This window comes from Sceloporus occidentalis, unplaced genomic scaffold, assembly GCF_023333645.1.
Source record: "Sceloporus occidentalis isolate IW3139 unplaced genomic scaffold, rSceOcc1.0.p SCAF_161, whole genome shotgun sequence".
Lineage (NCBI taxonomy): Eukaryota > Metazoa > Chordata > Lepidosauria > Squamata > Phrynosomatidae > Sceloporus > Sceloporus occidentalis.
Window position 1 is genome coordinate 148,865 of NW_028317141.1, and position 26,136 is coordinate 175,000.

General features: G+C 47.9%; 1 protein-coding gene across 1 annotated transcript in view; it reads left to right on the forward strand.

The window, feature by feature from the left end:
• Nucleotides 1-18,418, forward strand: part of LOC149279589 (enoyl-CoA hydratase, mitochondrial-like) — a 34,391-nt gene extending 15,973 nt beyond the window's left edge. The window contains exon 6 of the mRNA XM_089500917.1: nt 18,353-18,418. Within this exon, the coding sequence (XP_089357043.1) occupies nt 18,353-18,418 (66 nt within the window). The remainder of the gene's footprint in view (nt 1-18,352) is intronic.
• The last annotated feature ends 7,718 nt before the right edge of the window (nt 18,419-26,136 follow it).

The window sequence follows — 26,136 nt, forward strand, 5'->3', positions numbered from 1 at the left end:
GCCCTTACAATTAGGTACATTTGAGGCATGACACTAGCCAGGAAGGGAACTGGCAGAGAAGAGATGCTGGCACCACCACCACCAGCAGCATTGGAAAAGGCGAATGAGTGGGCAATTGGCGACCCACTCACCTGTTCCACCCCAGAGCAAAGCATCCAAACACTGTCAGCCCTAGATGTTTGGCAGCGGACTTCCAGAGCTCAGACACAAGGCCCTAGCGTAAGCTGGCTACACCGGCGGAGTTAGCAGGTGTTGCCACACCACAAACAAGTGCAACCAGGGGGAGAAACTGCCCTTTCCATTAGGGACATTTGAGGCATGATTTCAGCCAGGAAGCGAACTGGCAAAAGATACCGGCACCAGCCGCAGCGTTGGAAACGGAAAAAGGAGAATGAGTGGGCAATTGACGACCCGCTCACCTGTTTCACCCCAGGGCAAAGTCAGTCCTAGTCGTTTGGGAGCGGACTTCCAGAGCTCAGACACTAGGCCCTAGCGTAAATTGGCTACACCGGCGGAGGTAGCAGACGTTGCCACACCACAAACACGTGCAACCAGGGGGAGAAACTACCTTAAACATTAGAGAGAAAAAAAATAAACTTTCCAAGCTAAGAGCTGGGTAACCCAACTTGGGCAGATTGAATTTAAGAAAGGCAATCTGCTCCATCAGATGAGGTGCCATGCGTGAGCGCTGTGGACTCAGTATGTTTCCAGTCATAGAAAACACGCGCTCACTTTGAACAGTGGTTGGCGGACATGATAGAAGCTGCTGCGCAACCCATGAGAGTGCAGGCCACACACTCTTCTTTTCATCCCAGTAGCTAAGAGGATCAACATTAGGCGCAGAAGGAACTTCACAGAGGTAAAGTTTGACCATTTCAGCAGCACTACTCTCCTTTCTGCTGCTAGCTCTGTCAGATGGTCCAACTATACTCCCAAGTGCCTCTTCCCAAAACGCAGCTGCTCCACTCAGCTGTGTTGTGCTGCTTGTGGCACTGCTGCTGATGCTGCTGCTAGGAGTAGCAGACCACATCATCTCTTCCTCCTCCTGCACCTCTCCCTCCTCGGACAGCATTCCCATTTTACGCTGCCAGTCACGCACCTCGTTGACCAATTGCTCCCGGTAGCTACTGAGAACATTGAATTTCAAAGCTAGCTTTCCCTTAATTCTTGGATCGCAAAGGCACGCTAGCATCATTTCGGGACTCTCTTCCATGCGTTTGCGAAGGTGTACTTTTAGCAGATCCTTCAGCTTCCTGACTATGGCTGCTACGTCAGGATGTAGAGTGCCACCTTGAACAGCCTCACGGTTTTCAAGGAACACATCCATCTTGCTGCCTAGATGGGAGAACACTGGGATTACCTGGGCCAGACTGGCAGTGTTTGAGCTTAAGTTTTCTGTGGCATCCCTGAATGGTTTAAGGACTGCCACTAGCTGGGCGATCACTGTCCAATCCTCCCTATTCAATGGAGATGTAATCCCAATATTGTGCTCTGAGGCAAGATCATGGATTGCCCTCTGCTGCTCCAAAATCCTCTCCAGCATGTCTAACGTGGAGTTCCACCGTGTACTGACATCCTGACGTAGGCAGTGTACGGGAAGACCTGACCTCTCTTGCTCTTCCCTCAAAAGTTGGCTAGCCTTAACACTATGGTGAAAGTGCCCAGCGATCTTTCTGCAGCGGGACAGAACTACTGCTACCACATTAGTTCCTTCTGACATTGCTGCCTTCACTACAAGATGGATGATGTGGGCTGCACAGCGCACACCAACAATATGACCATCTCGCAGCGCTTTCACCATATTGGCACCTCCGTCAGTTACCACAAAACCAACTTCAACATTGGTGCCCGCCTCTGCTCCCACCCAAAGGCTAAACATTTTCCTCATCGCATGCAGAATATTTTGGGAAGTGTGTTTTTCATCCATCACTTCTGCATGGAGAAGGAATGATCGGTAGCCTGCTGCAGCAGCTTCCTTAGACACACCGGGCTGCCACCAGTGTGCTGTCAAAGAAAGAAAGGCATGCTGGTCGCTAGGTACACTCCACAAATCTGTAGTGAAATGAACAGACTGATCAGCAGCCTTGGAAAGCTCCTCTTTCACTGCTGCAACACAGGACCGATACAATGAGGGGACAATGTTCCTGCTGAAAGTGGAACGTGACGGAACTGTATATTGTGGAGCCACAGCCGCCATCAATTGTTTGAAAGGCTCCTCTTCAATCATGGAGAAGGATGCCCCTCCAACAGCAATGAACTGACCAATCAGTCGCGTTACTTTATTGGCCTGCTGTTTGGGCATTGACCTTTTGGATTGGAATGCCACAAATTGTTCCAGGGTGGGCTGGACATGCAGTGCTCCAACCTGCCTTGGTTTCTGGCTGCCAGCACTAGCTGCTGCTGCTGCAATTGGTTCAGAAGAAGCAGCTGTTGGAGTTTTTCCACGGCCACCAGCTATGCTGCCTGCACTAAGTTTTACTTCTGCATCTTTCCCCAATAGCACAGCGTTGTGTTGAGTGCTGAGGTGATGCTTCATGCTAGCACTGGTAAAATGGTCAGACACTTTCCCTCTGCATATTAGCTTCCCACAATGTTTGCACTTTCCATAGCGCCCTTCTTCAACATTTTCAAAGTGCTCCCAAATTAGGGCGCGCATAGCCTTGGAGTGTGCCTTAGGTGCTGCTCCTACTGCTCGGGGTGGATGAACAGAGGCAGAACTAGTGGTGGTGGGACTGGTGGTAACAGTACTGGCCATAGTGGGACTGCTAATTGCTTTAGCTTTAGTTTTGCTAGGTTTTGCTGCTGCTGGTGGTGGTGGTGATGGTGATGATCGTAGCGGAGAAGGTGGAGGCTCAGGGGAAAATTGTGCACTAGTCATTTGGACACTGCTCCCTGAGGAATCTGATTCCTGACCACTCATCTCCTCTACTTCCTCTGGCTCATAGTCTAGTTCTTCATTAGCCAGATCGAATGGAATTCCTGCTAGGCTGGAGCTAAGACTGATATCGTCATGAGACTCGTGACTAGTAGTAGTGCGAGCAGGAAGAACAGACTCTGCACTTGGCCTCTCAGTCTCAGGCTCCTCTGCTACCTCGCTAGGTGGAGTTCCACTATGTGTAGCCCTCTCTCTAACTGTCTTTACAAAAATATTGTAAGGACTTGGTGGCTTGCTAGAGGTGCTAGGAGGACATGGCGTGGCGGTACCGGTGGGAACAGTAGGCGCAGCACTAGTAGTGGTGGTGGTTTTCCCTACGAAGGAATGAGATCGCTTTGGTTTGGGAAAACCTCTCTGAGTCTTGCTGCTAATTTGGCTCTGCTTGGTACCTTGCATGCTGCTCGTGGATGGGGAAGATGCTGCTTGGGGCAAAAGGCACTTCTTTTTACTCACTGTGCTAGTAGAAGTACTAGTTGTGCTACCCTTTAACTTTGAACGTGCTTCTGGTGCTTTAGGCTTTCCGTAAAAAACCATAGAGCTTGTGGGCCTAGCCGCACTACTACTGCCTGCTTTTGGTGCCTTTCCTTTACTTGATGATCCTTCAAGCAATGCTTCCGCAAATGATAAGCGAGAGCTTGGCCTACTTGGCCGACTAGACTGACGCAAAGGCTGCATCTTAGAACTGGTGCTGGTGGTGGTGGTAGATGGACCTTGTCCCTCCTTAGTCCCAAAAGGAGGATCCATTTCAAATTTTGTGTTGTGTGTGTAGTGTAATGTTTAAAAAAACAAAAAAAGGGGGGGGATAAAAAAATGTAAGACTTTGAATTTACACGGGCCTAAGAGCCTATCCTACTACTATGCTAAACCTAAAGCTATATTAGTATTCTAGTTTAACTCTAGGCAGACGCTCTCAAGCCCACTAAACTAAAGTGAGGTTAAATTATATATAATATTATATTATTAATAGATTAGAATTACTTATATTAGGGATTATAGATAGACTATAGTTTATTAATTAGAAAGAATTACTTATATATATTATAGATTATGAATTAGAATTTATATTATATTATATAATATAGATTAAGAAGATCAAAGATTAGAATTATTTTAGTACTACAGCTAGTAGCTTGAAGCTTTGCTTAGTACAGTTGTTGTCGTCACACAGTCAATTATTCTTGAAAAGAAATTAGAAATAAAATAAAATGTCAGTTAGCTTCACTGCTTGCTGAAACACACAGCACTTATGCGGCTGCACTCACTAGCTCAACAAGTTCACTTCACTGATGGACTGAGGTGAGCAAAACAAATGAAATAAAATGAAAGGTTATTAATTAAGAAAAATTGACTTGGTCTCTTGCTGTTGCTAAAACAAAGCACAAACTATAGAGCTGCAGCACCAGTACAAATAGATTAGCTGAACTATACGCTAGTAGTAATTAATTAATATTATTACTTTTATCTATAGCTAATTTAATTAACTATTAAGATAAGAATTATAGAATTATTGATATTAATGATTTTAGATTAGACACTAGTAGATGTCTTGAATGTCTACAGTACACTCTACACTAGTATACTATTACTAACTATAGTATATCTAACTGACAAATATATATATATAATTTTATAATGTATTCAATTATTAATTATTAATATTACTGATTTTAGATTAGACACTAGTAGATGTCTTGAATGTCTACAGTACACTCTACAGCAGTATACTATAGTATATAATATATGACTGACAAATATATATATATAATATTATAATGTACTATTAAATTATTATATATTCTATTAAATTATTATTTATAAATTCTATTATTTAATTTATTTAAGCAGGACAGGCAGTAGGCACTAGTGCCAGCCCAGAGCAAGGGCACCCTTACACTACAGTTGAAGACAAATTAAATAAAAAAATTATTAAATTAATCAAATTATTATTATTAAATATATTAATTAAGTAGAACTGAAGTGAGGAAGAGTACACTGTGAGAAATGGCAGGCTAAGGCTTACCAGTCTCACACAGAACAGAACAATCTCTCTCTGTAACGCTCGGATGCAGCACAGCAGTGTTGCCAAAGCAGTCACAGCGAAAAATGAATGAATCTCTCAGGCAAGCTCTGGTCTTATAAAGGCGCCTTCAGAATTAAAAAAACAGCAGCACAGGCATTGGACGAGACCCTTAGCGTGACGTCACAAGAGCGAGCTGATTAGATAGACGAGGATCAGCTCACTCCTGTTTGAAATCTTCAATTCTTCGTGGTTGTGAGTCTTCGTCTTCGCCTACGTTTTGCCGGCACTGTACTCTCTTCGGCGTGTCTTCGGAACGAACAAAAAAACTGGCCTCTTCGTGCTCGTTTTCATGTTCGCCCGAAGAGTTCCCGCAGAAACCGCCTAGCTCTGGCTCTCTGCCCCGGCATGGTCTCCCTTCCAGTAATAACCCTGATTTGGGGCAGATATTTAACTCTACATATACCATAGTCGCTAAGATGCTTCTGATGACCTGGAAGCCTGTTGGAGTTCAGGCCCCTGAGTGCATCACATGAAGCAGCGTACGACATAATCATGTAAATATTAACGTATTAAACATTCACATTATTACCTCCCAAAGCAGCATGCGTGAGGCGGGTAGTCTTTCCTTTTGTGGAAACACCGATCTCCAAGAAAGGGTAACGAAGTAACTGCGAAAACCTCCACCACCACCTGATGTTGACCCTGGGCCAGAGGACGCCAACAGACACCACCGTCGCAACATACTTCACACCACCTGATGTCGGCCCTGGGATGAAGGGCGCCAACAGACACCACCGTCGCCTCGGGCGCAAAATACTCCACCACCAACTAATGTTGACCCTTTTCTGGAGGGTGTCAACAGACACCACCGTCGCCCCAGGGACAACATACTCCACCTCCACCTGATGTTCACCCTGGGACGGAGAGCGCCAACAGACACCACCGTCGCCTCAGAGGCAACATAATCCACCACTGTGACAGGGCCAGGCTAGCTGGCTCATGTGTCATATGAAGTTTAGCCGGGTCACGGAGCACTTTTGTGTCCGGTTCTGTATACTGTGACCCGGTAATATATTATATTGTGTTTATTGTGTAACCGGCCCAGAGACTGATGTGGATTCAGCCCCAGCCTTCAAAGAGACGATCCTATAATCTGGCTGGGGCTCTTAATCAGCCAACACAGCCCTGTCGGCCCCGCCGGCCCCCGCACTACAGGGGGGATAACACAGGTGGGGGAACCCATTGTATTCTGTAATCCCCTCACCTGATACATCCCCTGTATACTGATGGGATTTGTGATGGGATGTGGCTGATGGGATTGGGGGTTGGGTTCGGTACACATTGCATTGAGATTGTATAAAGTTCTGTGTGTTTGTAATAAAGAGAGTTCTTCTTGGTTTTACTACGAATGGTGGTCTGGATGATCCGTGGATAGCTGAGTGCTATCCGTATGAGGGACTGACTGGTGATTCCTCAGCCCTCAAACAGGGGTACCCAGCCTTGGGTACAGTGACCCTGTAACAACCACCACCTGATGTTGACCCTGGGCCAGAGGGCACCAACAGACACCACCGTTGCAACATACTTCACACCACCTGATGTTGGCCCTGGGCCGGAGGGTGTCAACAAACACCACCGTCACCACAGGGGTAAATACTCCACCCCCACCGGATGTTGATCCTGTGCCGGAGGGTGTCAGCAGACACCACCGTCGCCCCAGGGACAACATACTCCACCCTCACCTGATGTTGACCCTGGGCCTGAGAGCGCCAACAGACAACATACTCCACCCCCACCTGATGTTGACCCTGTTCCGGAGGGTGTCAACAGACACCACCGTCGCCTCACGGGCAAAATACTCCACCACCACCTGATGTTGGCCCTGGGATGAAGGGCGCCAAGAGACACCACCGTCGCCTCAAAGACAACATACTCCACCACCACCTGAAGTTGACACTGGGCCAGAGGGTATCAACAGACACCACCGTCGCCTAGGGCGCAATATACTCGGCCACCACCTAAAGTTGAACCTGGGCCGGAGGGCGGCAACAGATACCACCGTCGCCTCAAGGACAACATACTCCACCACCCCGATGTTGACCCTGTTCCAGAGGGTGTCAACAGACACCACCGTGGCCTCACGGGCAAAATACTCCACCCCCACCGGATGTTGACCCTGTGCCGGAGGGTGTCAACAGACACCACCGTCAACTCACGGGCAAACTACTCCACCACCACCTGATGTTGGGGACAGACACCACCGTCGCCCCAGGTACAACATACTCCACCCCCACCTGATGTTGGCCCTGGGATGAAGGGCGCCAAGAGACACCACCGTCGCCTCAGAGACAACATACTCCACCACCACCTGAAGTTGACCCTGGGCCAGAGGGCATCAACAGACACCACCGTCGCCTCAGGGGCAAATACTCCACCCCCACCGGATGTTGACCCTGTGCCGGAGGGTGTAAGCAGACACCACCGTCGCCCCAGGGACAACATACTCCACTCTCACCTGATGTTGACCCTGGGCCTGAGAGCAGCAACAGACAATATACTCCACCCCCACCTGATGTTGACCCTGTTCCGGAGGGTGTCAACAGACACCATCGTCGCCTCACGGGCAAAATACTCCACCACCACCTGATGTTGGCCCAGGGATGAAGGGCGCCAAGAGACACCACCGTTGCCACAGAGACAACATACTCCACCACCACCTGATGTTGACCCTGGACCGGATGGCATCAACAGACACCACCGTCGCCTCAGGGGCAACATACTCCACCACCACCTGATGTTGACCTTGGGCCGGAGGGCATCAACAGACACCACCGTCGCCTCAGGGGCAAATACTGCACCCCCACCGGATGTTGACACTGTGCCGGAGGGTGTCAGCAGACACCACCGTCGCCCCAGGGACAACATACTCCACCCCCACCTGATGTTGACCCTGTTCCGGAGGGTGTCAACAGACACCACCGTCGCCTCACGGGCAAAATACTCCACCACCACCTGATGTTGGGCACAGACACCACCGTCGCCCCAGGGACAACATACTCCACCAACACCTGATGTTGGCCCTGGGATGAAGGGCCCCAAGAGACACCACCGTCGCCCCAGGGACAACATACACCACCCTCACCTGATGTTGACCCTGAGCCTGAGAGCGCCAACAGACAACATACTCCACCCCCACCTGATGTTGACCCTGTTCAGAGGGTGTCAACAGACACCACCGTCGCCTCACGGGCAAAATACTCCACCACCACCTGATGTTGGGGACAGACACCACCGTCGCCCCAGGGACAACATACTCCACCACCACCTGATGTTGGCCCAGGGATGAAGGGCGCTAAGAGACACCACCGTTGCCACAGAGACAACATACTCCACCATCCCCTGATGTTAACCCTGGGCCAGATGGCATCAACAGGCACCACCGTCGCCTCAGGGGCAACATACTCCACCACCACCTGATGTTGACCCTGGGCCGGAGGGCATCAACAGACACCACCGTCGCCTCAGGGGCAAATACTGCACCCTTACCGGATGTTGACCATGTGCCGGAGGGTGTCAGCAGACACCACCGTCGCCCCAGAGACAACATACTCCACCACCACCTGATGTTGGCCCAGGGATGAAGGGCGCCAACAGACACCACCGTCGCCCCAGGGACAACATACTCCACCACCACCTGATGTTGGCCCAGGGATGAAGGGCGCCAACAGACACCACCGTCGCCTCAGAGACAACATACTCCACCACCACCTGAAGTTGACCCTGGGCCAGAGGGCATCAACAGACACCACTGTCGCCTCAGGGGCAAAAACTCCACCCCACCGGATGTTGACCCTGTGCCGGAGGGTGTCAGCAGACACCACCGTCGCCCCAGGGACAACATACTCCACCACCACCTGATGTTGGCCCTGGGATGAAGGGCGCCAAGAGACACCACCGTCACCTCAAAGACAACATACTCCACCACCACCTGAAGTTGACACTGGGCCAGAGGGCATCAACAGACACCACCGTCGCCTAGGGCGCAATATACTCGGCCACCACCTAAAGTTGAACCTAGGCCGGAGGGCGGCAACAGATACCACCGTCGCCTCAAGGACAACATACTCCACCACCCCGATGTTGACCCTGTTCCAGAGGGTGTCAACAGACACCACCGTGGCCTCACGGGCAAAATACTCCACCCCCACCGGATGTTGACCCTGTGCCGGAGGGTGTCAACAGACACCACCGTCGCCTCAGGGGCAAATACTCCACCCCCACCGGATGTTGACCCTGTGCCGGAGGGTGTCAGCAAACACCACCGTCGCCCCAGGTACAACATACTCCACCACCACCTGATGTTGGCCCTGGGATGAAGGGCGCCAAGAGACACCACCGTCGCCTCAGAGACAACATACTCCACCACCACCTGAAGTTGACCCTGGGCCAGAGGGCATCAACAGACACCACCGTCGCCTCAGGGGCAAATACTCCACCCCCACCGGATGTTGACCCTGTGCCGGAGGGTGTCAGCAAACACCACCGTCGCCCCAGGGACAACATACTCCACTCTCACCTGATGTTGACCCTGGGCCTGAGAGCAGCAACAGACAACATACTCCACCCCCACGTGATGTTGATCCTGTGCCGGAGGGTGTCAGCAGACACCACCGTCGCCCCAGGGACAACATACTCCACCCTCACCTGATGTTGACCCTGGGCCTGAGAGCGCCAACAGACAACATACTCCACCCCCACCTGATGTTGACCCTGTTCAGAGGGTGTCAACAGACACCACCGTCGCCTCACGGGCAAAATACTCCACCACCACCTGATGTTGGGGACAGACACCACCGTCGCCTCAGGGGCAAATACTGCACCCTTACCAGATGTTGACCCTGTGCCGGAGGGTGTCAGCAGACACCACCGTCGCCCCAGGGACAACATACTCCACCACCACCTGATGTTGGCCCAGGGATGAAGGGCGCCAAGTGACACCACCGTTGCCACAGAGACATCATACTCCACCACCACCTGATGTTAACCCTGGGCCAGATGGTATCAACAGACACCACTGTCGCCTCAGGGGCAAATACTGCACCCTTACCGGATGTTGACCCTGTGCCAGAGGGTGTCAGCAGACACCACCGTCGCCCCAGGGACAACATACTCCACCTCCACCTGATGTTCACCCTGGGCTGGAGAGCGCCAACAGACACCACCGTCGCCACAGGGGCAAATAATCCACCCCCACCTGATGTTGGCCCTGGGCAGGAGGGTGTCAACAAACACCACCGTCGCCACAGGGGCAAATACTCCACCCCCACCGGATGTTGATCCTGAGCCGGAGGGTGTCAGCAGACACCACCGTCGCCCCAGGGACAACATACTCCACCCTCACCTGATGTTGACCCTGGGCCTGAGAGCGCCAACAGACAACATACTCCACCCCCACCTGATGTTGACCCTGTTCCGGAGGGTGTCAACAGACACCACCGTCGCCTCACGGGCAAAATACTCCACCACCACCTGAAGTTGGGGACAGACACCACCGTCACCCCAGGGACAACATACTCCACCACCACCTGATGTTGGCCCTGGGATGAAGGGCGTCAAGAGACACCACCGTCGCCTCAGAGACAACATACTCCACCACCACCTGAAGTTGACACTGGGCCAGAGGGCATCAACAGACACCACCGTCGCCTAGGGCGCAATATACTCGGCCACCACCTAAAGTTGAACCTGGGCCGGAGGGCGGCAACAGATACCACCGTCGCCACAAGGACAACATACTCCACCACCCCGATGTTGACCCTGTTCCAGAGGGTGTCAACAGACACCACCGTCGCCTCACGGGCAAAATACTCCACCCCCACCGGATGTTGACCCTGTTCCAGAGGGTGTCAACAGACACCACCATCAACTCACGGGCAAACTACTCCACCACCACCTGATGTTGGGGACAGACACCACCGACGCCCCAGGGACAACATACTCCACCACCACCTGATGTTGGCCCTGAGATGAAGGGCACCAAGAGACACCACCGTCGCCTCAGAGACAACATACTCCACCACCACCTGAAGTTGACCCTGGGCCAGAGGGCATCAACAGACACCACTGTCGCCTCAGGGGCAAATACTCCACCCCCACCGGATGTTGATCCTGTGCCGGAGGGTGTCAGCAGACACCACCGTCGCCCCAGGGACAACATACTCCACCCTCACCTGATGTTGACCATGGGCCTGAGAACGGCAACAGACAACATACTCCAACCCCACCTGATGTTGACCCTGTTCCGGAGGGTGTCAACAGACACCACCGTCGCCTCACGGGCAAAATACTCCACCACCACCTGAAGTTGGGGACAGACACCACCGTCACCCCAGGGACAACATACTCCACCACCACCTGATGTTGGCCCTGGGATGAAGGGCGTCAAGAGACACCACCGTCGCCTCAGAGACAACATACTCCACCACCACCTGAAGTTGACACTGGGCCAGAAGGCATCAACAGACACCACCGTCGCCTAGGGCGCAATATACTCGGCCACCACCTAAAGTTGAACCTGGGCCGGAGGGCGGCAACAGATACCACCGTCGCCACAAGGACAACATACTCCACCACCCCGATGTTGACCCTGTTCCAGAGGGTGTCAACAGACACCACCGTCGCCTCACGGGCAAAATACTCCACCCCCACCGGATGTTGACCCTGTTCCAGAGGGTGTCAACAGACACCACCGTCAACTCACAGGCAAACTACTCTACCACCACCTGATGTTGGGGACAGACACCACCGTCGCCCCAGGGACAACATACTCCACCACCACCTGATGTTGGCCCTGGGATGAAGGGCGCCAAGAGACACCATCGTCGCCTCAGAGACAACATACTCCACCACCACCTGAAGTTGACCCTGGGCCAGAGCGCATCAACAGACACCACTGTCGCCTCAGGGGCAAATACTCCACCCCCACCGGATGTTGACCCTGTGCCGGAGGGTGTCAGCAGACACCACCGTCGCCCCCGGGACAACATACTCCACCCTCACCTGATGTTGACCATGGGCCTGAGAGCGGCAACAGACAACATACTCCACCCCCACCTGATGTTGACCCTGTTCCGGAGGGTGTCAACAGACACCACCGTCGCCTCACGGGCAAAATACTCCACCACCACCTGATGTTGGGGACAGACACCACCGTCGCCCCAGGGACAACATACTCCACAACCACCACCTGATGTTGGCCCTGGGATGAAGGGCGCCAAGAGACACCGCCGTCGCCTCAGAGACAACATACGCCACCACCACCTGAAGTTGACCCTGGGCCGGAGGGCATCAACAGACACCACCGTCGCCTCAGGGGCAAATACTGCACCCTCACCTGATGTTGACCCTGGGCCTGAAAGCAGCAACAGACAACATACTCCACCCCCACCTGATGTTGACCCTGTTCCGGAGGGTGTCAACAGACACCACCGTGGACTGAGGGGTAATATACTCCACCACCACCTGATGTTGACCCTGGACCAGAGGGCGCCAACAGACACCACCGTCGCCTCGGGCGCGACATACTCCATCACCAACTGATGTTGACCCTGGTCCGACCGGCGCCAAGAGACTCGACAGTCGCCTCACAGATAACATACTCCTCCACCACCAGATGTTGACCCTGGACCGGAGGGCGCCAGGCACCATCGTCGCCTCGGGGCAACATACTCCATCACCACCGGATAATAAACTTTTACCATCAAGTGAGAATGTGCATCAGGAATTATAGACATTAGAGAGATAAGCCCAATCCTGCCCCTACATATGGAGTCCAACCTGAGTCAACACTTATGTAGCTGACAGTCTTCATTGCTGTTATCCCTTTAAAACAGAAAGTTCCCATGAAGAAAATAAAACGTCAGACCTGTATTTGTTTGAAGTCACCAATTCTTCATCCTATATCCATGTGCATCTGAGGGAGCGGATTGTGCATCGTAGGGAGCGGAGTGTGCATCTGAGGGAGCAGAGTGTGCAGGGAGAAGGCAAGCTTCTATTGTGACATCACAATGTCATCAGTAGTGTCTATGACTTCATTCACTGTTCTCACCATCTGAAAATATTGCATAACACTGGTATTTGAACCAAACTATATTCTTTATCTATTGTGGACAGAGATTTTGAGCAACACTACTGCTCTTCTTACCAGAATATATTTATATGGCCGCATATCCATGCATGAAGCAAGCTACCGGACTCCCGCAAATACGGTAATTGCCATCTATTTGTGCAAAAGAAAAAGTGTATATAACAGTCCAATAAAACCCCCCTTAATAAAAACCCTTTAAATCACCAATAAGATATAATAAACTTTAACCATTAAGTGAGAATGTGCATCAAGATTTACAGACATTCTATCCTCCAGCCGCGTGTTAAGCCCAATCCTGCTCCTACACTGGAAGTCCAACCTCAGCCAACACTTGTGTGGCTTATAGTTTCCATTGCTGTTATCCCTTTAAAATAGAAAGTTCCCATGAAGAAAATAAAACGTCAGACCTGTATTTGTTTATAATCTTCATCCTATATCCATGTGCATCTGAGAGGGAGCAGAGAGTGCATCTGAGAGGGAGCAGAGAGTGCATCTGAGAGGGAGCAGAGAGTGCATCTGAGAGGGAGCAGAGTGTGCATCTGAGAGGGAGCCGAGTGTGCAGGGAGAATTTATAGAAGGCAAGCTTCTATTGTGACATCACAATGTCATCAGCAGTGTCTATGACATCATTCACTGTTCTCACCATCTGAAAATATTGCATAACACTGGTATTCGAGCCAAACTATATTCTTTATCTATTGTGGACAGAGATAATTTAGATTCTGCTCAAATAATATGAGAAGATGGGGCCTCCAGGCAGTTTATAAGAGAGTTCGAGACTTTAGAAAATGAAGGCTTGAAACATACATCTATAGGAATTTCCTGATGGCTGACACTTTGTTGAGTTATACTGCTTGTTTTCAGTTGAGATGAATAATAGTTTGAATAAAGCATCGGCCAATTCATTATTACGTTTATTTTTAGGGAGTGTGTGGCCATATCTATAATGGTTTGTTTGGTATGGTTGCATTTAGGCGCAAGGGAGAAATATAGGACCCTCCACCCTTTGATACAAAGTATCACTGGCTCAAATTATGAACAAAATTGTTTAATTGGCCTATAATATGAGTGCACATAAGTGAGCTATACTTTTACACACCTTAAAATAACATGTTTCAAGACAACGCCATTTAGATAGAAAATAGGATATCAACATGGAAGGACTCCATAACGGAGATTTTGGGCAACACTACTGCTCTGCTTAAACATAATTATGCATCAAACAAGCTACCTGACTCTCGGAAATTATATATAGATATATATATATGTGTGTGTGTGTATAATGTGCATAAATAAATATATATATATATATATATATATATATATATATATAATTGGTATGTGGATGCTGTGTTCTCCATATTATAAGTGGTCAGTTGCGGCGATCAGAGAATTTCTGGTAACCATCCCATTAAGCAGCAGCTCTCCTGGGAGCTTCAACATTATGTTTATTATCCAATTCTAATGTAAAATTATTAAATGTTTTCTACGACAGAACACTGGAAAAATGGCCATGTATAGGTCAGATGAAGTACAATAGCATAGTGTTACATAATTGGGTGACAGCACCATTCACTCTAGGGATGCACCGATATATCGGTGGCTGAAATATATCGCCCAAAAAGGGCATTATCGGCAAAATGCTGAAATACAAAAAAAAGGCAGAAAATAATCATCCGCAGGGGCTGGGCTGCTTACCTGCGCGTTGGTCGCAGAGTGTAATATTTCGGCCAAGTGACTCCTGATGTTTCGGGTTCAGTCCAGAATTTTCATTTCGGTGCATCAGCTCATCTTAATATAAAAAAATTCTCACACAGTTAAAGACATGCTTACTTCCTCCATAATTATTCTTTTTGACTTTATGGCGTCTAGGATGTATACCTAAAAAGTAAGCCGGACACAGGGCCGGCGCTACTTACAGGCAAGGTAGGCTCTGGTCTAGTGCGCCCTCAGCCTGGGGGGCGCCTCCTCCGCGCCGGGCGAGTCCGCCTACTCCCGAGTAAGCAGAGCCGGTTGGGAAGATCTTTATTCTATATGTAACAGGCGGTGATCCAGAAGCAAGACCGGCCTGTCCACGGGACCCCCGGGCGGCACTACGCCGTCCCAAAGTGGTTGGCGTAGATTAGTGCGTATCTGGTTCTGTAAGTGTCTGTCAGTGTCAGAGTGGCTATGTAATGTCTGGGTGGCTATGTAAGTGTCAGAGTGGCTATGTAAGTGTCTGGGTGGCTATGTAAGTGTCAGAGTGGCTATGTAAGTGTCTGGGTGGCTATGTAAGTGTCTGGGTGGCTATGTAAGTGTCAGAGTGGCTACGTAAGTGTCTGTCTGGGTGGCTATGTAAGTGTCAGAGTGGCTATGTAATGTCTGGGTGGCTATGTAAGTGTCAGAGTGGCTATGTTAGCATGTTTGTCTGGGTGTGTTGGATATATTAGTATAAGTGTGTGGATATGTCAGTGTGTCTTTGGGTATGCACTATGTATGTATCTGTGTGTGTCTGAGTATGTTATTGTATGCTGGTATTTTAATGAACATGTGTATCTGTGCATGTTAGTGTTTGGGTATGTTAGTGAGTGAACATGTTTCCTTGGATACGTTAGTGTGTATCTCTGTATGTTAGTGTTTGGGTATGTTAGTGAGTGAACATGTTTCCTTGGATACGTTAGTGTGTATCTGTGTATGTTAGTGTTTGAGTATGTTAGTGAGTGAACATGTTTCCTTGGATACGTTAGTGTGTATCTCTGTATGTTAGTGTTTGGGTATGTTAGTGAGTGAACATGTTTCCTTGGATATGTTAGTGTGTATGTTTGTGTCTGGGTATGTTAGTGAGTGAACATGTTTCCTTGGATATGTTAGTGTGTATGTTAGTGTTTGGGTATGTTAGTGAGTGAACATGTTTCCTTGGCTATGTTAGTGTGTATGTTAGTGTTTGGGTATGTTAATGAGTGAACATGTTTCCTTGGCTATGTTAGTGTGTATGTTTGTGTCTGGGTATGTTAGTGAGTGAACATGTTTCCTTGGATATGTTAGTGTGTATGTTAGTGAGTGAACATGTTTCCTTGGATATGTTAGTGTGTATGTTTGTGTCTGGGTATGTTAGTGAGTGAACATGTTTCCTTGGATATGTTAGTGTGTATGTTAGTGAGTGAACATGTTTCCTTGGCTATGTTAGTGTGTATGTTTGTGTCTGGGTATGTTAGTGAGTGAACATGTTTCCTTGGATATGTTAGTGTGTATGTTTGTGTCTGGGTATGTTAGTGAGTGAACATGTTTCCTTGGATATGTTAGTGTGTATCTGTGTATGTTAGTGTTTGTGTCTGGGTATGTTAGTGAGTGAACATGTTTCCTTGGATATGTTAGTGTGTATGTTAGTGAGTGAACATGTTTCCTTGGCTATGTTAGTGTGTATGTTTGTGTCTGGGTATGTTAGTGAGTGAACATGTTTCCTTGGATATGTTAGTGTGTATGTTAGTGAGTGAACATGTTTCCTTGGCTATGTTAGTGTGTATGTTTGTGTCTGGGTATGTTAGTGAGTGAACATGTTTCCTTGGATATGTTAGTGTGTATGTTTGTGTCTGGGTATGTTAGTGAGTGAACATGTTTCCTTGGATATGTTAGTGTGTATGTTAGTGAGTGAACATGTTTCCTTGGATATGTTAGTGTGTATCTGTGGCCGCGGAACTGGCCCTGCTCATGTTGCGTCACTGCTTTTGTGACGGGGAACAAGCTGTCAACAAGCTTACTCAAAATCGCGGAGCTTCCCTGCAGCAGCCGGCACCAATAGAGAGACAGGGGGGGAGGGGACTATCTTGCCATCAACCAACTCTCTCATTCTTCCAGCCACTCCCCCGAGTGTCTCTGTCTTGACACGCCCCTTCCTTTCCGTTCCTGGCCTGCTACCGCTCGTCCCGTTTTGCATCTTCTGGAGTTTCTAGCTCTGCTCAAGGTAAGAAGAAGGAGGAGGAGGAAAGAAGCTGCCTGGAAGTGATGTGTAATGTTTAATAGCTCGGTATGATGGGCCTGATACTTAATGCCTGTGTGTGATAGGAGTGAGTTGGGATGTGTAGTGGCTAGGTGTGACAGGGGTGAGTTGGGATGTGTGGTGGCTTGGTGTGATAGGAGTGAGTTATGATGTGTGATAGGAGTGAGTTGGGATGTGTAGTGGCTAGGTGTGATAGGAGTGAGTTGGGATAGGTGTAGTGGCTAGGTGTGACAGGGGTGTTATGGTGGGCATGTGTCTGGGTATATTAGTGCGGGAATGTTTTGGGTATATTATTGGGTGTGTGTTAGTATGTGCATGTGTGTGTATGTTTTTTAAGTGTTTGGATATGTTCCTGTGTGCATGGGTGTGTGTGACCGCATGTTTGACGATGGTTAGATGGTTCCTTCAATGTATCATAGAAGTCTCAGTGGCCGTGTCCCTTGGGGTTCATCTGCTTTCTTTTTTTGTTTTTGTGAGTTTCTGTAGGAATTGTCATCCAGTAGAGAATTTGTGAGCTGAAGGGGACATACCAGGACATTTTGGACAATGCTATGCTTCCAACTTTGCGGGAACAGTTTGGAAAGGCCGCTTTCTAATCCAGAATGACTGGCTCCCAAAACTTGGACTCTCCAAACTCCTGTTTAAAACCTTCTCGGAAGAGTGGAAGCTGTTATAACTGCAAATGGGAGGATCGGCTACTTATTAACGTCTATGTATTTAGAATGCAACGTCATTAGAGTCCCTGTCTGTATAATGGTCAGGTGTCCCGGTACTTGTGTCCATATAGTGTAGCTTCTCATAAAAGGGATAACCCTCTGTGAACACTCGTTACTCAATTATAATGTGAATGAAAGTTATCATTCTTTTTAGTATTCAACATGGTTACATCTCTGGGGTATGAATTACCATGAAAATCACTTTAATTCTTCAACTTAAAGATTGTATACAATCTTAATAAATACCGATTAATACTAAGATCATTTTTGTGTAAATTTGTATTTTTTCCAATACCTTATTTACCTTACTTCATTTTGTATGCAAGTGGTGATGATTGCAATTTGTCACATATAAGTAGATCATGCTAAGTTTCTTATCTTTATAAATCTGTTCTAATATTATTATCTTTATTTTTCCGTTCAGTCTTCTGTTCCTGCCTCAGGCGCAAAAGGAGCTAGCTACGGCTCCGTTCTGATGCTCTCTCGATGTCTCCCTACCTTTGCTGCCGACCACTTCCGTGTCCCTGTCTCCTTTATCGGAGGCTCTGTTCTTTTACAGAAGTTCTCTGAGGACTGGTTCATGAAGAAGCAGGCGAAGAAAGAGGACACTGAAGAAGACGGATGAAATAGAAGAGGACCTGCGGAAAAGGAGACAGGGACACAGAAGCAGGTGTGTGCCGTGGTATCACCCCCTGCGTGAGTGGTACCCGGGGTGGTGTTATTAATCCAGGTAAAACCCATACATTAAGGTGATTTCCAATTCGTGGCTGTCTCTCTTTATAAACTATGCCAATATCTTGCTGGCTGTTGCAGCAGCATCCTGTCATTGAACACATACCTATTAATGTAAAATGTGCACATTTATTTCCCCCCGAATGCATAACAATGCACTTGTCAATATTACCGTATTTGCTCGATTATAAGACAAGGTTGTTTCAGAGCAAATGCTGTGAAAAAAAACCCTTGTCTTATATTCAAGGTCGTCTTCTAATCAGACCTCAAATAGAGGTCTGACTACAAGACTGAGATCCAGATTCCCCGCAGCGCTGCAGGGGACCTAGATCCTCCTTTCTGGCAGCCCGTGGATGTCTGTGCATGGCTTCTATGACAGAGCACGGGCGTCACATGACCTTCCGGTGCTCAGTAGTAGAAGCCAGGGTGGAAGTACCAGAGAGTAGCAGCAGGGGTTATCTATGCACAGTGCATACGCCCACTGGCTGCCCCTACTAGACACCAGGAAATCTGAAGTACGAAGGACAAGTCTAAGGATGCACTGGTAAGTCGTCGGGGGGGGGGGGGTTATAGTGTGACATATGGGGGGTTTAAAGGATTTCTGGAGGCAGAGTGGCATATAGGGGTTAAAATGCATATCAGGGAGGCAGAGTGGTATATTGGGGAGGCAGAGATTTATAGGGGTGTATAAGGGATATCGGGAGGCAGAGTAGCATATAAGGGGGGTATAAGGCATATTTAGGGGGGCAGATGTGGATAACTGAGGGCCGGTTGGCAAAATAAAGGAAATAAAAACAAGACACTCATTTTTCTCAATCATAGTTTTTATTACCGTATTTTCCGGCGTATAAGACGACTTTTTAACCCGTGAAAATCTAATCAAAAGTCGGGGATCGTCTTATACGCTGAGTACTGAAACTTACGGAGCCGGACTGGAGAATCACGAATCTCTAGGGGAGGGGCGAGCAGAGAAGCCGCCTCCCATGGGCCGGTCTTCAGGGCCGCGCCGAGGTAGGTGCAAGATCGTGATCTCCCCAACTAGCCCTGATCAGCGGGCGCCCGATGATCAGGGCTGGTTGGGGAGATCACGACCTCCCTCTAACTAGCCCAACATTAGGGAGCTCGAGGTCTGGCAGGGTTAGGATACAGATCCCCCGCAGCGGTGCAGGGGACCTGCATCCTACTCTTCGATACGCTCAGACAGCCTCCCCTGCCGGCACTTTCCACGGGGGGGAGTGCCGGCACGGGAGGTTGTCTAAGTGCATCGCGCAGACGTTCACCGGGAGCGGCGATGCGCGTAAACCCCCGCTGCCGGCACGTCTGCTCGGTGTGCTTTAACAATCTCCCTTGCTTGGAATTCCCACGGCAAGGGAGATTGTTAAAGCACATCGTGCAGACATGCCGGCAGCGGAGGTTGTTTACTCTCGCCGGTGAACGCCTGCGCGGTAAGCTTTAACAATCCTCCTTACCAGTGCAGAACAGTATACCGTTCTGCGTAGAATAGATGTCCCCTGCCGGCCCCGCAAGGCACCCGGGACTCCGGGAGTCTGCGCTGGTAAATCTACAGGAGGCGGGCACATCTCGGGGGGGAAACAGAGTGGCAGGGATTTTAGGGAGAGCTTATAATTGCAGCCAAGTGGAACATACTGTATTTGCTCAAAGTCTTCCAACTTAACCAAATTTTGATGCAACTAAAGAAACCCCCCCCCCCCTTTTGCAGCCATAACAGCTTCCACTCTAACATTTTGGGGAGTTTCTGTGGGAGTTTTTGCCCATTCATCCAGTAGAGTATTTGTGAGGTCAGGCGCTGACCTCGGACAGGAAGGTCTGTCTTGCAATCTCCAAGCTCCAAAAATGCTCAATGGGATTGAGGACCTGGCTCTGTTTGGGCCGGTCAAGGTCTTCCACACCAAACTCAACCAACCATGTCTACATGGACCTTGCTTTGTGCGCTGGGGCACAGTCAGGCTGGAACAGAAAAGGGCCTTCCCCAAACTGTTCCCAGCATAGCATTGTATAAACTGTCTTGGTATGCTGAGGTCTCAGAGTCTTGAGTTAAATTGAGTGGATTATCAGGGTTTTTTAACCCAGTCTCTGAGTCTCGGGTGAATTGTTAGATTCTGCAGGTTTTTACTTTATAAGAATATGGGGTGAATGCACGGATTCCCACGGTTTTTACCCCAGTCTAATAGTTTAAGGATAAATGGGCAGTTTCTTTGGGTTTTTATCCCAGTCTTACAGTACTGGCTTAAATGGTTTTAACCCAGGACAGTTTCCCCAGTCTCAGGGTTAATGGGCAGATTTTCTGAGTTTCTACCCCAGTCTCAGATGCAGGATCTGCCCCAGGTGCCAAATACTCTTGGTACGCCCCTGCCTTCAAATAGGGTTTGTATGTCTTATTCATTTTATCTATGCCTGCAATGCTGTGTTTCCACGTGTTGTTTATATGATCTATACGTGAACTACATGTGAAAAGAAAAGAAAGATGTGGCGCAGTGAAGGAGGGGACAAAGGGACACTTGGAGTGATGAGGCGGGTGGCGACTAATTATTTTCTGTATATTTGAGTCAGGACCTCGGATAAGATAAGGACCTGAAGTGTCTGGGATGTCTGAAGAGACAGAGGGCGAGTGCCTGGAGCAGGGCAGGAAAAGGGACAGCTATTGGGTGGGGTGGCAGTTCTGTGAAGCTATCGCTGCACTACAAACACACATAACAGAATATTAAATGCTATTTACAGTTTATTAACAGATATACATAGCAGTGTAAATAGTGGCAGAAAATCCAGAAAAACTGCCATACTTTCTGTGCTTTGGATGGTTCTGGATTACTGAGTGGATGACTGGAACAGCCTCTCAGCAGAATACAACAACCAAAATGAAACATGCACAGGGTAGATATTTTTCATCTGTCTGTTCTCAAGATCCATCTTCCTCTGAACGATCAGTACTGTTTGATGATCCAAAAGTGCAGCAGCAGCTGTACATCATCATCATGGTGTTCTTCAGACCAAGCAGGAGTCTGGATGTCAGGGTGGGTGACGAGTCACCGGTTTGAGAAGACGGGGAAGTTGTCAGTAGTTCTGCCTGTGAAGACTTGCTTGAAGATTCACTGCTGTCTGAGCTCGTTGAGCCTTCTGTAGGGAGATTTTGAAGATGTTCCTCCAGAGGGGTAGGCTGCTGAGATATAACAGGTTTACCTCTGGATGATATATGCCTAAATTCCTTCCCGCTCTGCTGGGAAAGTTTTCGTTGGCAGAGGGTCTCCAGTCTCTCCCGTAGGCGTTCATTGTTGGGGTTGAGTGGTTCTCTGATGATGGAACAAGTTGCTGGAGGGGAAGGCATTTCAACGAGCAGTACAGTTGCCTTTAACCCCTTAACGACCTTTGCCGGTTCAGGACCGTCACGGAAAAACGGTCACTTAACGACCTTTGACGGTCCTGAACCGTCAAAAAATTAAATAAGCTTAGAAAGTGATCAACGATCACTTTCTTCGCTTAAACGGCGTTGCTGTAATGCCTCGATGTCGAGGCATTCAGTAACGCCGAGATCGGCATTGGGGGCCATGTCTGGCCCCTCCCCGGGGCGTCAACATCCGCCATACATTGTATGGCGGCGGACGCCCGTTTTAAAAGTGTTTAGGAGGCGATCAACGATCACCTCCTAAAGTTAAAAAAAACACCAAACACTTACCTCTGGATGGATCAAGTACCAGCAAAATGTGTAAAAAAAAAAATATAAAAAAAGTATTAAAAAAAATAAAATAAAAAAATAAAGTTTATTATTTTGAGCAAGTGCTAAAATTTCTCAAAAATCTCAACAAACTGTTAAAATAAAAGCACTTCAAATACCCAAGGGGTGTCTAATATAAAAAAAAAAAAAGGCTGATGGGGTAAATTGGAATGGCCGAGCTCAAAGATAGGGCATAGGTACAGACTGACCAAAATGGAGAAAAAAAGCGCACATTGGGGTGTTGTTTGACACTGACATATACCAGAACCTGTATATCTATAACTAAAGTACAATTTGTGTGAAAAAATAAAAAAAATTACTATTACAAAGTTTGACAAAGTGTGGTTGTATAACTGTTGCATGGAAAGGGTTCAAATAACAGCATTTAAAATACCCTGGGGTGTCTAGTTTTCAAAAATATATGGTTTGGCAGGGTTAAATAAGTTAATATATGGTTTGGCAGAGTTAACCGACTTCAAAGATGTTCCAAAGAGGAGATGGAGGCAGACTGACCAGATTTGTTAAAAAAGGTTTGGAAATCATAAAACGCTGCTTGTACTTATTGTCCTATAACTTACAAAAAACAGCAAAAAAAAACATAAAAACATTGGGTATTTCTAAACTCAGGACAAGTAGTAGAATCTATTTAGCTAGTTTTTTTACTTGCTTTTTTAGGTGAGTAAAAGATTTTTCAAATAAAAGTCATAAAATGTGTTTTTTTGTCAATTTTTCACCATGTTTTTTTTATTTTTATTTTATAGTAAATAAGATGATATGATCAAAATAATGGTATCTGAAGAAAGCCCATCTTGTCCTGAAAAAAAACAATATATAACTTATGTGGGTATACTAAATGGGTGAGGAGAAAATTACAGCTGAACACAAGCACCACAAAAGTATTAAAACAGCCTCGGTCCCACAGGGTACAAAAAGAAAAAATGAGCCCGGTCCTTAAGGGGTTAAAGAGTTCTGGACCAGAAGCGGCAGACTCGAGTGAATCAGCTTCTCCTGCCTTTTCAGATATTTCCTCGCCTCGGGATCCAAGAACGGGGTTGGGGTTGGACGGAACCTCACAAGTATTGGCTTTAGCTGTTCAGGAGCTTCAGCTACTTCCTGTAAGAACGCTGGGATATTTCCCTCCACGTCTCTGTTTGTCATCTCTGACATAATGTTGTCTTTGGCTTCTACTTCACCAAGGTGAGTAAAATCGTCACTGACGCTTTGTACGTCGTGTGATACACGGGCAACTCTATAAACAAAGATACAATCAATGAATTCAGGGTTTTGGTTCTCCATAGACAATAATGTTACACAGGGGCACGGCTGATCTACCGGCAGTTCTATAAATATAGAGGCTCACAAATATCAAAATTTGAATTTCTTGCCCAAAAAGCAGCTGCCTTGGAAGTGAGATTCAGCAGTCAAAAGAAAATACAAAGAAAGGGGAGGTATGTACAAATAAAAGGTGAGAGGAGCCGGCACATTTTTCTCTTGCTCTATGACCTTAAACCTTCATTGACTCCCCAGCCTTAAGTTCAGGGTGATGTGACTTACCTGTGAGTATCCATGTGTCTGTCTTACTCTCAGAATATTGTGTTTATAAAGTCTGTGCCCCATTGTGACATCATGGCTTCACATGTCATTGTGACATCACCACTAGGCACAGGCAGAATCTTCACCACTTTGTGATATCATCACCTATAGCTTAAAATGGAAGTCTGATGGAATTGTGTTTTCTTTAATCATAATTATAAATGTCACCCCCATTAATGTGTTATATTATTACACAAACAAGGGGGTTTCTTTCATGTGGATCCAATAAAGTACATAAAGGTCTCTTCTTTAAATGATCTTTATTATATCTACAGCTTGCTGTTACCAATAAATATATATTTCTATACGCTTTCTATATACACACATATATACATACACAGGTGTATATATATTGTGACAGGGTGAAAGACGGCATCTATGTATGCAGGAGATTAGAAAGAGCAGTTTATCCCAGTGACTAATGCGTTACCTGCTGGTCCTATTAACACAGGTGCCCCAGGTTTTACGCTGCACTGTGAGATAAATGCAGGGTGGAGGAAACGGCCTCTCTCTCTGACTGAGAACAGCCCACTATTTTCTCTGTCTTGGAAGGAACAGGAGGTGTACCTGAGTTCCAGTGTCCTGGCTGGTACCCCGGCCAAACCATTTTTTTTAGTGGAGGGGGGACCCCATTGTATTGTTAATCACTTTAATGACCCTATTGCCCCTGGGAGTCCAAATTAACCAGATTAAGGGGGCGGTTCTGTAGCCGTTGTAATCCAATACCTGATTCTTTATGTTAATCTTCACTTTGCTGTCTATATCTAGCCATGTGTGTAAAAAATAAAGTGTTCTTCATTTTTATATACTCTACACTGCTAGTGACTGGGGAATCTGGGAAGGGAGTGTTGTCCAAGGCTAAGGGAGCACAAGTCAGCGGAGGTAGTCGGTCGTACTAGCCAGCTCTGTGACATTACTGACATGGAACGACAACATATTTTCACAAGAATACAAATATAATAAATATGCCAGAATTATATAAAACTTTAACAGAATATATTAACCTTTATTGAAAAGCAACATACTCTGCAGCACTGTATATAGTATTTCAGTGTAATTTGTCATCCATTATGGAGTGGTCGAACAATACTACTACTCTGATCTAAATCACATATAAATGAAATTAATTTTATTTATATATATATATATATATATATATATATATATATATATATATATATATATATATATATATATATATATATATATATATATATATATAAATACACATTATGAGGCCAGGAAGCTGTGGGAGGGGGGGACCCTGAGTGGAAGTCCGGAAGCTGTGGGAGGGGGGCCCTGAGTGGCAGTCTGGAAGCTGTGGGAGGGGGGCCCTGAGTGGCAGTCTGGAAGCTGTGGGAGTGGGCCCCTGAGTGGCCGTTTGCAGGGGGCCCCCCGAGCGGCCATCAGGAAGCTGTGGGAGGGGGCCCCTGAGGGGAAGTCTGGAAGCTGTAGGAGGGGACCCCCGAGTGGCCGTTTAGAGAGGGGCCCCGAGTGGCAGTTTGGAGGGGGGCCCCCGAGTGGCCATCTGGAGGGGGGCCCCCATGTGGCCGTCTGGAGGGGCCCCACGAGTGGCAGTCTGGAAGCTGTGGGAGGGGGGCCCCCTGAGTGGCCATTTGGAGAGAGGCCCCTGAGTGGCAGTCCGGAAGCTGTGGAAGGAGGCCCCAGAGTGGCCGATTGAAGGGGGCCCCGAGTGGCCGTCTGTAGGGGGGGCCCCCGAGTGGCCATCAGGAAGCTGTGGGAGAGTGGCCCCCTGTTACGGTCAGGTAGACGAGGGATCCAACAATGCAGGTAAGCACAGCGAAAGAAAGTCCAGAACACAGTCCGAGGTCGAGGGCAACAGCAAGCAGCAAGGTCAAAAACAATCCGAGGTCAGGGCAGGTAGATCAGGTGCAAAAACGGTAAACAGGTCCGGGTTCGTAGGCAGGCAGAGAAGAATCGTGGTCGTATAAACAGGCAAGAGGTCGGTACACAAGGCAGAGATCAAGTCGAACGAGAATATAGCACACCCAACGCTAAATAACGCTTAGAACGGGCAAAGATAAGGCAAACAAATGAGGTTTAAATAGAACAGGAAACACTCACGTCATCAGCCGCGCCGTAGAGCGCGTGGCGCCCATAATTGATTTCAGGTGCGTTGGCTGGTACCACCACTAGATGGCGCACTTCCGCAGTGTTCCCGGCGACCCTGATTATAAGACGACCCCCCAAAATCTGAATATTAACTTATGAAAAAAAGAAAAAGCCTGAATATAAGACGACCCTATAGGAAAAAAGTTTTACCAGTA